At 33.0% G+C, this 17880-nt stretch overlaps 1 protein-coding gene across 3 annotated transcripts in view; it reads left to right on the top strand.

The window, feature by feature from the left end:
- PI15 (peptidase inhibitor 15) overlaps positions 1-17880 on the top strand; it is a 78563-nt gene that overhangs the window by 36279 nt on the left and 24404 nt on the right. For 2 of the 3 annotated variants that reach the window (XM_051970021.1, XM_051970020.1), the window contains exons 3-6: positions 1009-1127; positions 6862-6994; positions 7110-7225; positions 15350-15577. In XM_051970021.1, the coding sequence (XP_051825981.1) occupies positions 1009-1127; positions 6862-6994; positions 7110-7225; positions 15350-15485 (504 nt within the window). In that variant the 3' untranslated portion in view covers positions 15486-15577. Of the gene's footprint in view, positions 1-1008; positions 1128-6861; positions 6995-7109; positions 7226-15349; positions 15578-17880 lie in introns of those variants that run through there. The other variant, XM_051970022.1, reaches the window with a different exon arrangement.

Raw genomic sequence — 17880 nt, 5'->3', positions numbered from 1 at the left:
TAAATTACCACATTAGCTACAAATCTTTCATTCATTCAATAAATAATTTTTAAAAACCTGTTAGAGTTTATCTAAATTTGATTATGCTATATATTATCTTAGAATTGGTTACAAATTATTTGATCAATTATATTTTGATAAGTTCTTCCTAGCACATTAGTTTGGGTAGTTAAGTGGCATAATAGATAGAGTGACAGGCATTGAATCAGGAAGACTCATCTTCATGAGTTTAAATCTGACCTTGAATACTTACTAGCTGTGTGAACCTAAGTCACTTAATCCTATTTGTCTCAGTTTATTCAACTGTAAAATGAGCTGGAGAAGAAAATGGTGAAGTACTCCAATATCTCTGCCAAGAAAACTCCAAAAGGAGCCAACAAGATTACCAAAAAATTACTATATAACAACAAAGTACATTAGTTAGTATGTTATTAGTTATTAGTTAGTGTATCTTTATTATTGTTCTAGTTAATTAGCACTTAATTAACCTTAGTTTAGAGATTTTACTATCTTCATGCTTTAATAACTAACAGAGAAGCTAAAGTTAGGTTTTCTTAACTTCCATCTTTTACAAAGCAATTCAGTTATATTACTTTTATAGACTATTTCTTTTAGTGAAATAGGATCACTAGAAAACAATAACTACAAATGGCTAATATTTAACCTCATTTTATAAATGGAGAAATTCAGACCCAAAGAAATTAACATTCTAGCCATTTGAGGGCAAGAATAATATCCTAGGCCATTTGAATTTTTGTAGGCTAATTTTTTGGTTACAAGTCACTAACTTTAACTCTACTCATCTCTGAAAAGCTTGCAAACACCACAATCATCCTGTATCAATGTAGTTTATATTGTGAATAACAGTTAAACTCTTTTGGTAAAAATAATTCCAAGTTTTAGAATTTAAAGGACACTTAAAACTAATTGTATTTCACCTGAATTTTTTTTCTCACTTTTGTCACTAATAATGTTGGGAAAGCTAAAAGCATTTTACTCTTGGAACAGGTTTGGGATGAAAATCTTGCAAAATCAGCTGAGGCTTGGGCCGCCACATGCATTTGGGACCATGGACCTTCTTATTTACTGAGATTTTTGGGCCAAAATCTGTCTGTCCGAACCGGAAGGTAGGAGGCAATTTCATTGATATAATTCATCCACATGAATTTATTGTTTATAGCACCCTGGCTTGAACAATACCAGTTGTTGGTCTAATAAAGATTTTCCATTTTGTTCAACTATCAATAAATTATTTGAATAGGGCTTAGTGAAGCCAATTTTCCTTTTCATTCTAGGAAGTTAAATACCCTTGTGAGCATGAACAGGCTAAAACCCTCCCTCTACCTCATACCACCCACTAAAATTATTGTGATGATCAACTTTATACAGTCTTCCTCCCAGATGAGCCAGGGAAATTCCTTAGTGGCTGCTGAATCCATATTCATGGCTGTTCAGTGCATGAGAAAAGTCCATTTTTATGGAAAGAAGTTGGAGAATTCTGAGTTGAAAATAACCATGACACTATTACTATAAATGTGAGTCATCAACTCATCTTCCTTTTCTCCCCCATCCCAACTCCTGCCAGTTTTCTCCCCCTTGTACAATGACTCTGCTTCAATAAATTTATTCAGCTCTGGAACTATTTAGTTACATGAATGTTATTTTCTTTGGGATCTTTTAGAAAGTTAATAAAGAGTTAATTTAATTTAGTTATCTTAATATTCATCTTTATCTAAAAACCTTTAAATTAGGATAAGGTTCCAAGCATATTGATACTTTAAAAATAAACAAAGGACATAAAAATCTGAAAGTAAAACAGAGGTAGTTCACAACTTCTCCTTATTAAGTGTATTTAAAAAAATGTTCAGTGTTTATTTCACCCAGAAGCAATAAGAAATGGGGTACTTGATCACCTTATTTTGTTATGCTCACAATGATCATAACCAAAGAGACCATCTTGAATATATTTTAGCATACATGGCATTTTCATTATATTGCTGATAGAACAGAGATGCTCTATGAAGAACTTAACAAGATCCTCCAAACCAAACCAAATCAATATATATCTTTTTGCCTGATTATGTCAATTTAAAGACTGATTGAGGGGAATCTCTCACCTCTATAAAGTACTTTAAGGTTTGCCAAGCAATATAGATATATCTGCAGTACATATATATGTTTTTATGCTCCATCTCATTTGAGCTTCGTAAGAGAGATAGGGGCTATTATTATATCTATTTTGAGATGAAGAAATTTCCTGATCACACAGCTAGAATGCCACATCTCTAAGAGTCAAACTCAGGTTTTCCTAATTACTCTTCTACCACTTTATCTATTGTGACTCCTATTCACTGTCCCCATCTACCACTCTGTCTCAGGATAGTGAAAATAAAGTTACAACAAAAATCACATGATGAAATAATGAAATAAGACAAAAAAGCTCATGTTTGTATGAAATAAAAATTTCCTTTAAGATAGGACGGAGTGGAGCCAAGATGATGGAAAGTAGACAGGTTTTTGTCTGGCTCTGAATGAGTTTTGAAGTGACAGAACCCACAAATAGTTGGAGAGTAACAAATTTGCAATAGAAGATATTTTGGAAGACTTCAGTAAAGGTCTATCTTAATAGGACAGGGGGAAACTTGAAGCCTAGCATAGTTGCAGTAAAGTATAGGGAGATTTGAGTTTACTCTGGGAATCTAGCAGGAGGCTCATAGCTAAAATACAGCAGCATTTGCTACTCTGTCCTGGTTCAGAAACCACTAAATTATCAGACTAGCTGTCAGACCTCCAACACAACTGCAGAAGGCAAATAGAATCCCTGAACCCCAGCATAAAAAAGTGGGATTTGGCCATGGTCACCCAGCATGAGATGAAAGTAGGCAGCACCAGCCTCAGGGAAGTGTAGAGAAAGTACTTGTAGAGGAAGTACTTGTAGAGAAAGCTTAGGACAGTCTTGCTTTCTCCTTAAGATGAGACTTTAACCTTTAAAAATGAGCAAAAAGGCAACAAGAGCTGTAACCATTGGTAGTTTTTATGGAGATAGGAAAGAACAGATCTCAAACCCTGAGGACACTAAAGGCAAAGCATCTACAGATGAAGCCTCAAAGGGTAATATAAATTGGTCTCCATCTAAGAAGGCTCTCTTGAAAGAATTCAAAAAGGATCTTAAAAGAGAGTTAGAAGAAAAATGGAGAAAGGAAATGAAAACTTTGGAAAAGGAAACAGAAATTGTCTGAAGAAAATCACTCCTTAAAAATAGTTTAGGCAAAATGGAAAAAGAAAACAACTCTGAAAAACATAATTTGTGAAATAGAAAAAAAATTCAATGAACAAACAAGTCATTTAAAAGTTCAATTGGTTAAATACAAAAAGATAAAAAAGTAAACTGAAGAAAATAATTCACTAAAAATTAGGATTGCATAAATGGAAGTGAATGACTCAATGAAACATCAACAATCAAACAAACAAAAAAGAAAAAAAATAGAAGAAAATGTAAAATACCTCATTGGAAAATCAACTGATCTGGAAAAATAAGTCCAGGAGAGACAATCTAAGAATTACTTGACTACCTGAAAACCACCATAAAAACAAGAGCCTAAACAACACCTTTCAAGAAATCATCAAGGAAAACTTCCCTGATGTCCTAGAACCACAGGGTAAAATAGTCATTGAAAGAATACACTGATCTCCTCCTGAAAGAGACCCAAAATGAAAACTCAAGAAATTTTGAAGTTAATTCAGTAGGAACTATGGAATGAAGTGAGAACTTAAAAAAACAGACAGAAAACTACAAGTTAAAGACATAGCAGCCATTTCAGAATAAGTTGTCAGCAGGGCCTTAGAGCAATATTTATTTGAAGCAAAGGGTAAAATTCATTTCAAATTTGAATAAATCTTAAGGAAATATGTGTAATAGCAATAATTTCAGCCTAACCTGTTTAAACAAGTTGTTAACTAAAAAAAGGACAAAATAAAGACATTGATTCTATTAAAAATTTCTTATAAATTTGAGTCAGTTCTCTATATATTTTGGAAATGAGGCCTTTATCAGAACCTTTAACTGTGAAAATGTTTTCCCAGTTTGTTGCTTCCCTTCTAATCTTGTTTGCATTAGTTTTATTTGTACAAAGGCTTTTTAATTTGATGTAATCAAAATTTTCTATTTTGTGATCAGTAATGGTCTCTAGTTGATCTTTGGTCACAAATTTCTTTCTCCTCCACAAGTCTGAGAGATAAACTATTCTATGTTCCTCTAATTTATTTATAATCTCGTTCTTTATGCCTAGATCATAGACCCATTTTGATCTTATCTTGGTATATGGTGTTAAGTGTGGGTCCATGCCTAATTTCTGCCATACTAATTTCCAATTATCCCAGCAGTTTTTATCAAATAATGAATTCTTTTCCCAGAAGTTAGGGGCTTTGGGTTTGTCAAACACTAGATTGCTATAGTTGACTATTCTGTCTTGTGAACCTAGCCTTTTCCACTGATCCACTAATCATAAGAAATCAAGCCATTCTCCAATTGATAAATGGTCAAAGGATATGAACAGACAATTTTCAGAGGATGAAATTGAAACTATTACCACTCATATGAAAGAGTGTTCCAAATCATTATTGATCAGAGAAATGCAAATTAAGACAACTCTGAGATACCACTACACACCTGTCAGATTGGCTAAGATGACAGGAAAAAATAATGATGAATGTTGGAGGGGATGCGGGAAAACTGGGACACTAATGCATTGTTGGTGGAGTTGTGAACGAATCCAACCATTCTGGAGAACAATCTGGAATTATGCCCCAAAAATTATCAAACTGTGCATACCCTTTGATCCAGCAGTGTTTCTATTGGGCTTATATCCCAAAGAAATACTAAAGAAGGGAAAGGGACCTGTATGTGCCAAAATGTTTGTAGCAGCCCTGTTTGTAGTGGCTAGAAACTGGAAAATGAATGGATGCCCATCAATTGGAGAATGGCTGGGTAAATTGTGGTATATGAATGTTATGGAATATTATTGTTCTGTAAGAAATGACCAGCAGGATGAATACAGAGAGGACTGGCGAGACTTACATGAACTCATGCTAAGTGAAATGAGCAGAACCAGGAGATCATTATACACTTCGACAACGATGTTGTATGAGGACATATTTTGATGGAAGTGGATTTCTTTGACAAAGAGACCTGAGTTTCAATTGATAAATGACGGACAAAAGCAGCTACACCCAAAGAAAGAACACTGGGAAACGAATGTGAACTATCTGCATCTTTGTTTTTCTTCCCGGGTTATTTATGCCTTCGGAATCCAATTCTCCCTATGCAACAAGAGAACTGTTCGGTTCTGCAAACATATATTGTATCTAGGATATACTGCAACATATCCAACATATAAAGGACTGCTTGCCATCTAGGGGAGGGGGTGGAGGGAGGGAGGGAAAAAAAAATCGGAACAGAAACGAGTGTCAATATAAAGTAATTATTAAATAAAGAGATTAAAAAAAAATTTCTTAAAGAAACAGATACTACAATAAAAATGTTGAAAGAGACCAAAAACCCTTCAGGAAACTTCAGGAAACAAGACATTCATCTAATTGACAGCTGAAGATGAAAGCTAAGAATAATATCTCTTTAGAAGACAGGCTCATTTTTTTTTTGAGAAGTCAACATATAGATAATGAAATGTGTGAAAAAACTAGTCTTCAATAAAATGAATGTGATATTCATCTAAGATAAATAATACTGTGAGCATATATGGTTGAAAGGAAATATATTTTAAAATAATTCAATTTTGTCATTGCATGAGAAGCAGAATAAAGATATTTCACAGTGTCATAATTTTAGAACTAGGAGGTACTAGAAGCCATTGAGTTCAACATTTTCATTTTGCAAATTAGAAAACAGAGGCTGGAAGAAGTTAAATTATGTTCCCAGGGTCAAACCATTAGTTCATGACAGAAGCAGGATTTGAATTTGTTTCCTGATTCCAAGCCTATTCTTCTATTCCTTGTTTCTATTTAGAGTTGGAAAGACCTTTAGTGGCCATGTAATCTACCTGAAACCTCAAAATAATATTTACTATAAAATTCCTAATATGTGGTCAGCCAGTCTTCTGCTTGAAGACCTCCAATAAAGGGTAGTCCATTATCTTTCTAGGCAATCCATGTTATTATCAAAGACATTCATTTATGGGAAAGAGGATGCCAGTCATCTAGAGGAATAACAGATCTAAGTGATGCAATGGTAATGCTGGCATATTAAAAGAATAAAAAGAAGAGAAACAGAACATTTAGGTGAATTCCCAACAGAAAGATATGGACAAAATTTCACAAAGGATAAGATGTTGAGAGACTGTGATCTATATCTACTTCGATATGTATCTATTGATTTATATATACATTTTTCAGTAGAGGAAATATGCACATTATTGCAATCTACAAAGTATCTGAGACCATGTAGAAAAATCTTGCTTATTAAAGGAAAAAATTAACAATAGAAAACAACATAATAGGAAATAAAAAAAGTGTCTTTAGAAGACAGTTGACCACACATAGTAGAAAATAAGAATTAATCATCCTTTAATCTCAGGCTCCTTTTTGTTTGACCTATTGATAGTGATCTAGCAGCAATGGTACAGAGGGAGACAGGATTTAGTTCATCCTAATTAATATTCAAGGTCACTAAACTTCACAAATGAATCCAAGCTAACAATATCTAACACCTGAGGAAAGTGATATGTGACAAATTAGTCAACCCTCCTTCAGTCTCCCCTTCTCCTTTTCTCTCTCCCAAATCTCTTTCCCTCTCTCCAAATTATTTCCTTTCCTCTGCCCCCTTTTCTTTTTTATGTTTGAATCTAGATATCGTTCCATTCTCCAATTGGTTAAACCATGGTATGATGAAGTGAAAGACTATGCTTTTCCATATCCTCAAGACTGCAACCCCAGATGTCCTATGAGATGTTATGGGCCGATGTGTACACATTACACACAGGTAATCAGAGTTGTCATCATTTTTAAATCTAAATTTAAAGTATATTTGCTATCTTCTTAGTATTATGCATTTTATTGATTCTTGGACTTCAACAAAAGAATAATTATTTATTTAGATGGTCTGGGCTACTTCCAATCGTATTGGCTGTGCAATCCATACTTGCCAGAATATGAATGTTTGGGGTGCTGTGTGGCGGCGAGCAATTTACTTGGTATGCAACTATGCCCCCAAGTAAGTGTTTAACTTTTATTTAATAGACACTTTATAAAATCTTCATTTATTGTCAATTACTTATCCTAATTCTGTTATGACCAGGTCTCCTTTGACCATTACATGAGAAATGTTATTGATTACCTGTACTTCATTAAGAAAGAAGTGATTTTCCATTGACCATGAATGCAAATCCTTTTAACTTTTAAAACTTATCGTGCCTAAAATAATTGTATTTCTCATTAATTAAGGTATACGGAATAAAGTAGGAATATATGGTTAAGGATTATGTGGGTATATTTGGAGAAAATGACAAGAATGTCTGCTTTTGTTTTCTCTCCAGCCCCTTACCTGAGGCCTAGAGTTGTCTAGATCTGTTTGCTGGCATATGGGGTTGGAAGACACTAATTTGGCAGAATCTAAGTTAAGGCCTATCCAACTCTGAGATTTCTCTGATACAAATTGCCTTTGGCAAAGGATTTCTCTACCACTACCCCTTCAGCATGAGAAATTCCAGGCTCTAAATTAGGCAAATTATTTTAATATGAATATTTGCATAGCATTCTCAGTTTCTTCCTTTTAAAAAAATGAGACTTGCAGTTCCATTTGTATGGGGAATTTTTAACATGGAAACTTTCTACACTAATGCAGGTCTGCATGTCTTAGAGTATTACCTAGAGCATTGAAAGCTTGTATCATGTCAATATGTATAACAAATGAGACTTGCTTTATTGACAATTATGTGTAGGAGCTCCAGAACAGAACCATCCAAAGATTTTTCTTTGTATCTTTCATCTTGGCATGGATTATGAAACTGGAAAGTTCCATTATAAAACTGGAATGTGTGGTAATTATAGATGTTGAATCCCAAAAATTAGTTTTTAAATTTTTATCAGCAAAAAGTAGTTCCCATGGAAGGAAAGAACATTGGAAAGGTAACTCCTTCAATTATCTTTCTAAACTACATTTCATAATTATGTGGTACCTTGTGGATGCCTAAAGATAAATAAGGAGATTTAATCAAGAAGTAGATTTTAAATACAGATAGCTTCTCTTTGAAAAAAAAATTCTCACCTTTCCATTTATATGCAAATAAACTCCTATCTTCTTTCTCCTGGACTTTTCCAAAGGTCCTTTACTGAACTTTTTATATCTAGTGACTTCCCTCTCCAATAAATCTTTCACTCTGTCACCAAATTAATACACCTAATATGCTTATTTGGTCACATTACTCTCTTGTTCAAGGAGCTTAAGTGGCCTTCTGTCTAATATAAAATACCAATTCCTCTTTTTGGCATGCTCTCTCATCTCTTTCTCCTCATCTCACATCACTCAGTTGCTTTCTACCTCTATCTCTTCCTTTACTTCATCTCACATAAAAAAGAGGTGGTTTTTTTTCTATGCAAAGGCTAACCGTTCTGCATAAACAAATGGTCCCATTACTTCTCTTTTCCAGCATATTTCTCCTCTATTATCCCACTCTCATTAATCTTCAGTTTTTCAATATCTATTGGTAATTTGTCTACTGAATATAAACAAGTCCTTGTGTTTCCCACTTTCAAAAAAAAAGTTCTTCTTGATGCATCAATCCCTTCTAGTTGTCATACTATATATGTTTTCTCTTTGGTGTCTCAAATATTTGAGAAGGCTTCTTCCACTTTCTTCTTGATATCTTCATAATTCTTTGCAGTTGGATTTATGACATTGCAATTCAATGGAAATCATTTTCTCTAAAGTTACCAATGCTCTATTATTCACCAAATCTAATGACCTTTTCTCAGACTTTTTCTTTCTCTGTTTCTCTGCAGCCTCTGATATCTTTTGGATATCTTTTTCTCCTTAGTAATTTCTTCTCTCTAGGTTTTCCTGACACTATTTTTATCATTGTTTTTCTCTTACCTAGCTAACCCTTTCTCAGTATCCTTTTATGGCTCTCATCCAAGTTGTAGACATTAACTGGATATAAAACAAGGATCTTTTCTTGGCCCTCTTTTCACCTATACTCCATTTTCATTGCTGATCTCATCCACTCTCATGTCATTTCTATGTTGATGATTACTAGATCTTCTTAACTATATCTAATATCTTTCATGACCTTTACAACCTCTGATTTTCAAATACCTATTGGACATCTCAAATTGGATACCCTATAGCTATCTTGAACTCAATACATAGAAAATCAAACTCATTATGTTTCATCCCAAACTCTTCCCTATTCTAAATTTCTTTTTTACTGCTAAAGGCACTACTATCCTCCCAATAGTTTATATTTGCAACTAATTATCATCCTTCACTCTTCACTCTCTCTTACTCACCATATCTACTCTGTTGTCAAGTTCTGTCAGTCATACCTTTATAACATCGCTCTTGTATCCTTGATTTTCTCCTTTAATACAGAAACTATCTTATATAGGTCCTCACCTGTCTCATAATAATAGTCTTTTGATTGTTTCCCTGCCTCCAGTCTCTTTCTTATTTACCATTGTTAACTTATTTGTAAAATTAACCTTCCTAAAATACAGATTTAATTATCTTCATTGGCTTATTCAGTGAATTCCAATGGCTCTCTTTTACCTCCAGGATAAAATATAATTTTCTAATGGCCCTAGAGGTATGCTGGAGCTAGAACTTACTGGATTACTATTTTTCCCTCACGTGAAAACTTACACCTTTGGAATTGCCAAATGATACAAATGAGGGCTTTAATTGTTGTTTTGTTGATTGTCTAGATTTAAGAAAGTGATAGGAAAAATGTTAATGCAAATAATATGCTCTTCACACATTTTCTCCATAGGAGTTTACAATTAATTGGTATATATCTGCCTGATTTTCTCCTACCTTTCAAGTTTTTTTTTATATTTGATTCTTTCCCACATTCTCTGTGTCTCAATATTAATGACTTCTTTATCTTTCCATGCACAAGAGGTTCTATCTCTATTCTTGCCTAGAATTCTCTCTCATCTCCATCTCCTGGGCTCCCTGGCTTCTTTCAAGTACCAGGTATAGAGTATATTCAGGGAAGACTAGTTCTCCTGGAGTGAGAATTTCTGAGTCCTTAACAAATCTGCTTTCCACTTCTGCTATTCACCCAATCCACCTAACTTTCCCCCATTGCTCCAAAAATCTTAGCAAGCACAATGGCCACATCCTGGTAAACCTTTTCAGCAGATGGGCTAAAGTTGAAGGTACCCAAGAAGTCTCAAATTGTAGAGTGTGTTAGGGGGGTGTCTTCCCCAAGCAAGTGAAGACTTCCCCTGATGGAGTGGATGGATGAGAACAATTTGTTCCAATGGCCATGAAGACAGGAGAAATAACTGTTGTGGAGTGCTTAGAATTTATTTAGCATCAAAGACTCCAAGGTCATCCTCTGCATTTTGAGTCATAATCAGTGATCTTGACTCTATCCTGACACTAGACAATGATGATTCTGGAAGAGAGTGTGAGGCTGATGACTTTGTGCAACACATAAATTTAATTTACACTCTAATCAAAAGACCTTACCATACCATTTTATCATTTCTACTTATCTCACAGTCCTGTGGTGATGGGTGAATGACAAAGCAGCAAATGTGCATACAATAGAAGCTGTAGTCACAATGCTGCTTATAATTCTGAGTGACTATTGTCAGAGTAAGTTAGACTACCAGACACGGCAGTGACATTCCTTGGAAGGCATGGAGTTCGAAATAGTAATAGCAATGATCATTTGCTTTTGAAGATTTGTGCATCTCATGACCTCATGATCAACACTGTATGCCATTTTCCTAAGGGCAGTGAAACTTTATGGATTCATATTTGCAGCAAACATTGAGATTTAATAGACTATGTGAGTGCAAGAAGAGACAAAAAGAATGTGAGAATGATGAAAATAATTCATTTTGGAGAAGATAAGTCTATGATCAGTCCAACATGTCTCTCCAAGCTGAATATTCACATTTAATAAAAGTGGCAGTCCCAATGCAAAAAGACTACTAGAAGAATTAGTGTAAACAGTTTTTTGCTAACTTTGAGCAAAAGTTGAGCCAACACATATTTGGCAAGGGTAAAGCAGAAAAATGAATGGGTACTTTTCAGAGATTTGATGTACAGTACTGCATTTGCTTATCTGAGGACATCAAACCTGCTCTGATGAAAATTATAAGGAAATTTGGAAGCCACTGAATTAAAAACAAGAACTCTACAGAGTATGTTAGCAGGATAGTGAATCCATCTCTAAGAAGGTAAAATTTAATTCCATCAAAAGTAAAATAGAAGTGAAACAAGAGAAATGTAGGATTCTTGGCTCAGTAAGAAGGCAGATGAAATTCAGTTTTATGCTGAGAATAATAATTCTTCTGATAACTCCAGGAGAAATGCTAGGAACAGAACAGAATTCTATGTACAACATTGTAGACCTGATCAAGGCCTTTGATATTGTCAATCATGAAGGCTTATGGAAAATTATGTCAAAATATGTTTGTCTAGAGAAGTTCATCAGTATAATATGTTGATTTCATGATGGTATGCTTGCTCTAGTTCTGGACAATGGATAATGCTATTGAACTTTCTCAGTCACCAATGGAATGAAACAGGCTTTATGCTTGCTTCCATGTTAGCCTTTTAGCATGATATTTTTAGCCATGCTGTCAAATTCTTTCAACGAGGAAAATATGAAGTTGATGGTAAATTCTTCAACTTGATAAGGCTACAAGCCAAAACTAAACTAGAGGGAGTATTGCTGCATTATTATTTTGTTTGCAAATGGTTGTGCACTCAATGCAGTTTCCAAAGCAGAGTTACAACAAAATATGAAGTAATTCTCTGCTTGTGCTAATTTTGGCCTAACAATTAACACCAAGAAAACACAGGTACTCTTATCAGCCAGCACCATATCACCCATATGTGGAACCATTGGTTATAACAAATGATGAAGTTTTGAATGCTGTGGATACATTTACCTTGGCAATATACTTTCCAGGAATGTCCACATTGATAATGAGGTTGATACACACATAGCCAGAACTAGCTCATTGTTTGAGATGCTCCAAAGGAAAGTATGGAACAGAAGAGATATTAGACTGCACCACCTAGCTTCTGCTTTTAGTAAAACTATTATAAATGTTGGCTGTTATTATAAAATTATCAGTTATGAACAAAATATGAATGTAAAAATATTAGCATACCTTTTCACTTTTTCATTCGCTTTTAATTTTCCATCCATATTTTTAATTCATGCTCTTGGCATGATCTGGCCTTTTTGGATCTCACACCAATTTTTTTGTAAATTCATTTCCTTTGACACCAATTTTTTGTTATTTTGTAGGAGATTGCTACTTTTACTCTTCCACAATTTCTGTCTATGATGTTTTTCTAATGAGTTTAAGTTCTAATATATTGTTTCCATTGGTGATCATATCTTTCTTCTAAGCAAGAAGACCACTTATTTGCTGACTAAGGCAATTTCTGGGGTTTTTTGGCCCCATTACACACTGGCTAAATTGCTGCAGTAAATGTGAATATCAATACCCATTACCTACTCTCATTGCTTCAACTTCATCTTTTCTCATCCATTACTTGTAATCTGGATTCAGTTTTCATCAATCAACTGAAACTGTTCAAAGTTGCCAATTTTTTAATTATTGAATCTTATGGTCTTTGCATTTCTCATACTTCTTGGTCTGCCTTGGCTTAATGTATCATGAAGTGATATTGTCATTGTATTTTGGCACACAAAGAAATCTACTCTTTTAACTTCTTTATTTCATCTCTGACTAAAACCTGTAAGTTACACTCTCATTTATTTGGCTGTAATTATATCTTTATTTTTTTTTTTTGTTTTCACATTTAAGGAGGATGTCAATATGAATATGATTCAGTTCATCCATTGATATTTCAATGTAATTATTGATGCACAAAGATATTACATTAAGAGTAAAAATAGCTCAATTTATATTTTGGATTATATAAAAATAAGATGACTGTCATCTAAGTATTATATTGTTTCAAAAACATTATTTATATCATTTTGTCCACAACATACTAAATATTTTGCAGTATTTCAGAGTAGGATTATTTTCTTCTTCTTTTGCTTGTTTAAAGCAAACACAGAAATCCTTGATTAAATAGCACTGAATGTAAGCTTTGAATGAAAACAAGTCCTTGTGAACACATAGTATGAATGTACAGTCTGCTCTGAACATAATAAAAAGAGGTGAAAGAGGGATGAGAGAAAGTTCCTAAATTTGAGATAGTAATCATAAGCAAAAGAAGACAAGATTAATTATTTAATTTCAATGAACTTTTGAAGTGACCTACTTCAATGTCTTCATTTTAAAAACGAATAAATAAGAGATTTAGAAACCAAACTGAGATCAGAGAGAGATTGGGACAAATTACTAGCTAGAATGAAAATCATATTAATCCTAATTTAATGTCCCTTTAACTATATCATATTGTTTTCTGTGGCCAAATAAATGGATGAACTTCATTTTAAAATGATTATATGTTTGCAAAAGAAAAGTTGATATCCTATGTTTGAAGGTGTAATGAAATTAAGCACAACATAATGTAAACATATTGACAGTAAGAGTGATAGCAAGAGAATCATGTGTTATGCAATTTTTGCTTTAGATCAATTAGCATGTGACATTTTTAGAACAGCTGGCTTTCACTCAAATGATTTCCTCATAAGTCATGCATACTATCTACCACTGGTATTACTAAATTCATGATTCATGCAACTATTATTTGATACTGCATCTCAATTAAATATTTCTTTATACCTTGAGTCTATCCATTTTAATAATTTGTACACAAATTGGACCTTATTTCAGAAAAGAATAAAAATATTTTTGACAACGAAATAGCAAACATAAAATATATGACATTATCCCCTACTAACTTCACTAGAGTCTACAACTGGGGCCTCCTCCTCCTCCTCCTTCTCCTTTTCCTCTTCTTCTTTTTCTTCTTCTTTCTCTTCTTCTTCCTCTCTCTCTTTCTCTCTCTTTCTCTCTCTCTTTCTCTCTCTCTCTCACCTATACTCTCCCTTCTGACTCTCTCTTCCATCATTCAAACGATATTGTGCTTTCCAAAGTTACCAGTGATTTCTTTGTTCTCAAACTAATGGCATATTCTTGATGTTCCTTCTTGACTTTTACAGCATATGACACTGTTGACTATCCCCTTTTCATGGGTACCCTCTTCACTTTAGGTTTTTATAACATTAACCTCTCTTTGTTCCCCTATTTTCTTCAATTTCTCTGATAGATAATCATCTCAGTTATAATTTAAGCACTATTTTGGGCCCTCTTTTCTCTATATATTGTCTCCAATGGTAATCTTCTCAGTTCATATTGATTCAGTTATCATCCACACGCCCATGAGTCTCATATCTACTTATTCAATCCAAACTTTTTTCTTATGGCCTGGCTCATGTCCCATATCCAAATGACTATTAAACATCTAAACTCTCTATATACCTTAAACTCAACATACACAAAACTAAACTCGGTTTTCCCTCCTGTCCCTGTCGACTTCCAACCCTCCGAACTTCCAATCAAAGACACTAATATTCTCTCAAGTCATCCAAGCTTGCAAATTAAGCATTCTCAACTCTTCAAATATTTCTTACTAAATACTGCCAATTCTACTTTCACATATTCCTGAATCTCACCATCTTTCTTTTGACACAATTATCATCCCAGAAGAGACTCTCATTATCTCATGCCTAGAATATTTTGACAGCCTCTTGATTGATTTCTATTTTTCATCTCTTCCTACTCCAGTTTATCCTCCATTCAACTATCAGTTATAGTAAAAAAAAAAAAAAATTGGTGTAACATTGTCATTCTTCCATGTAGTAAACTTCAATGGGTTCCTCTTTCCTCCAGATTTTATTTAAATTAAAATCAAGATTGTGGTCTCTCATGCCCTCCAAATATTGTGGTATTTTATTTTATCTATCTATCTATCTATCTATCTATCTATCTATAGTATATCTGCTATAACCTATAATCCAGTGTAACTATCCTCCTTACTTTTTAGACAGGATACACCATCTTCAAATTCCTGTCTTTTTCTTTTGCATTGATGTAGGGGCAACTTAATTTTCAAACTATATTATAAATGTTAAAATTATGTATATATATTTTTCCTTCTTCTTAGGGGAAACTGGATTGGAGAAGCACCATACAAAGTAGGAGTGCCATGTTCAGCTTGTCCTCCCACTTATGGAGGATCTTGTACTGATAACCTTTGTTTTCCTGGAGTGACATCAAACTACTTATATTGGTTTAAATAAATTTTCCCTTTTTTTATTCAGTAGGGTGGTTTTCTGCAAGATCAAAGCTTGTAAATTAAATTTTGCACATATTATGCAAAATTTCATAGTAATCACTTATCTTTTGATATTCATTTGTATAAATTAGTTTTTGTATAGTATAAATTCATTTGCTCCTTTGGAAAGTAAAAAGTCTTCATTGATTATCTCCTAATACTAAGAGAGAATAAGCATAAATTATTTGAAAAGAAAAAAATATGATTATTGTAATTACTTTTTAAAAAAGGAATAAGCAATAATTTACTCATTTCCAAAATGTATTTTTCTTAGACAACAATTTCTTTAAGAAAAATATTGATCTTTTAATTTATGGTGTAGTATAACATATGAAAGAAGGTAATTTAATATTGAAAGACAGAAATCTTTTTCTTTGATTATAAAATACATGAAATGAAAGACATTTTCAGGAGTGCTATGGTGATTTATTAGGAAATTTTAAAAATGGCACCCAGCAATATTGGAAACAAGTTCATTTCTGTCATAAAAGTGCAAAAAGTAAATATTCAAGAGATGTGGCTTCTTTTAGTTCACAAAATATGGATTTTTCCCAATTACTTCTTAGCAGTAATTAACTTAGACATAAAACAATTCAAAAAGCAATATGATAGAATAATTTTTCTCTTAGGTTTGTATTGCCACTAACTTCCTGAAGGGTTCTGGACAAAATGATATCTATACTTGTTACTACTCCACAGACTCATGAACTGAGCATATGTTGGTTGAATGAATTTTATTTAAAAGGGTTGAAATCTTTTGCCAATTATTAAAATATAAATATATAAAATGGGAAGGAAGGAGAAGAACATTATTACTTGTTAATATATAATTAGTAGCTGACTTATCAGATCAGGTGACTAACGCCTTAGAAAGCAAGACTCTAAAGAAATAGGGGCACAGGAAGAGTAGGATTTTTTTTTTGGAAGAATCTAAGGAAGGGATGAATAATCTCTCAAGCATAGGACTCTGACCACAAAGGACAAGATCATTTGGGAAGTTTTGATAGGAAACCCTAAATTGTTGGGGACAATTTGAGTAAAAGACCATATGTACACAACATTTCTAAAAGGAGAATCATGGGATAGTGAAGAATTATCTTGCCAACTTTATAATTGTGCCTGGGGTAAATGAATCAATCTATTTTGTGAATTAATGATTCAGTATATTATCTTAATATTGTTACAGTAAAATTTCAATACACTTTTCATGGGAGCAGTTATTCTACATCTTTGTTTGGGGAAAGATACATTATCTTTCTTTACTTTATTTCTAGATTGTGAATCAAGAATGATAGTGCCTATTTCAGTCCCTGTGGAGATAATATCATATTTATGAAGATTTTGTTAACTAAGAAAAAAATAGAGACAATAATTAATCTTTATGAAAATTAAGAAATTTCTCTTAAATATTAGTGAATACATATTTGGGAATTAAAAAAACCAACAGCAATAATTAGGATCATTGCTTCACCAAATCTTTGTAAAGACCAAGAAAAGATTATAAATATCAAATTATGTATTCATTAAAATAATTACATCACTTGTCAGACTAATGACTATGGACTGTGCATTTTTAAATGACACTCAGAGTGATGTTTTCCAAAAACAACTAGAATGTATACTGATTTCTAATTTAGTAACTCCACTGAAAATAATATAATGGGTATATTTGTTATTGTAGCTGTTACTTTAAAGAGATTAGTAATATAAACTGCCCATGTGAAATATTTTATTTTCCAGGGCTAAAGCTAATGAAAGTATGCTAACAGCAATTAAGTGTGTGTATGTATGCATGTATGTGTGTGTGTGTATATATATATATATATATATGCAACACACAACAATGGTGCTGGAATAAATATAACAGCATATTATATCACACTGGTTAAAGGCGATTTCATAAAAGCAGCTTTCTATTAAATATGTAGCAAGCATTAAGATTTTTATTTGAAAATATTTCAGCAAAACGATGGAGTAATATGTATTCATAGTTTATTGAACTTTGTTTACCCTCTCAGAATTATAGACTGTCTCTCCATGTTTAACAACAACAACAACAACAAAGATTTTAAAGAACTTAATCAATAGGTTCTTTTGTCTATAGAATTGCAAAGAACAGTATGACTTCATTGGCTCTTGTTATCATTTAAATGGTAAATTTCCTTAAGGATAGATTTGTGGTAAATTTTCTCAAGGATAAATAGTTATTTGGATACTGTTTAGCTAGAACCACAATATTTCAAGTGGTTATAGACAATCTTGCCTTAATAAGTGTTGCAGAATATTATGCTTGTTTCTTGTTTAGTAGCAGTAATTGATATTTCTTTCATGGCCAGTTTATGCAGCTCTGAAAGTTAGCT

This window comes from Antechinus flavipes, chromosome 1 (assembly GCF_016432865.1).
Source record: "Antechinus flavipes isolate AdamAnt ecotype Samford, QLD, Australia chromosome 1, AdamAnt_v2, whole genome shotgun sequence".
Classification (NCBI taxonomy): Eukaryota; Metazoa; Chordata; class Mammalia; order Dasyuromorphia; family Dasyuridae; genus Antechinus; species Antechinus flavipes.
Note: the sequence above shows the minus strand (reverse complement) of the source record. Positions and strands in the feature narration are given on the sequence as shown.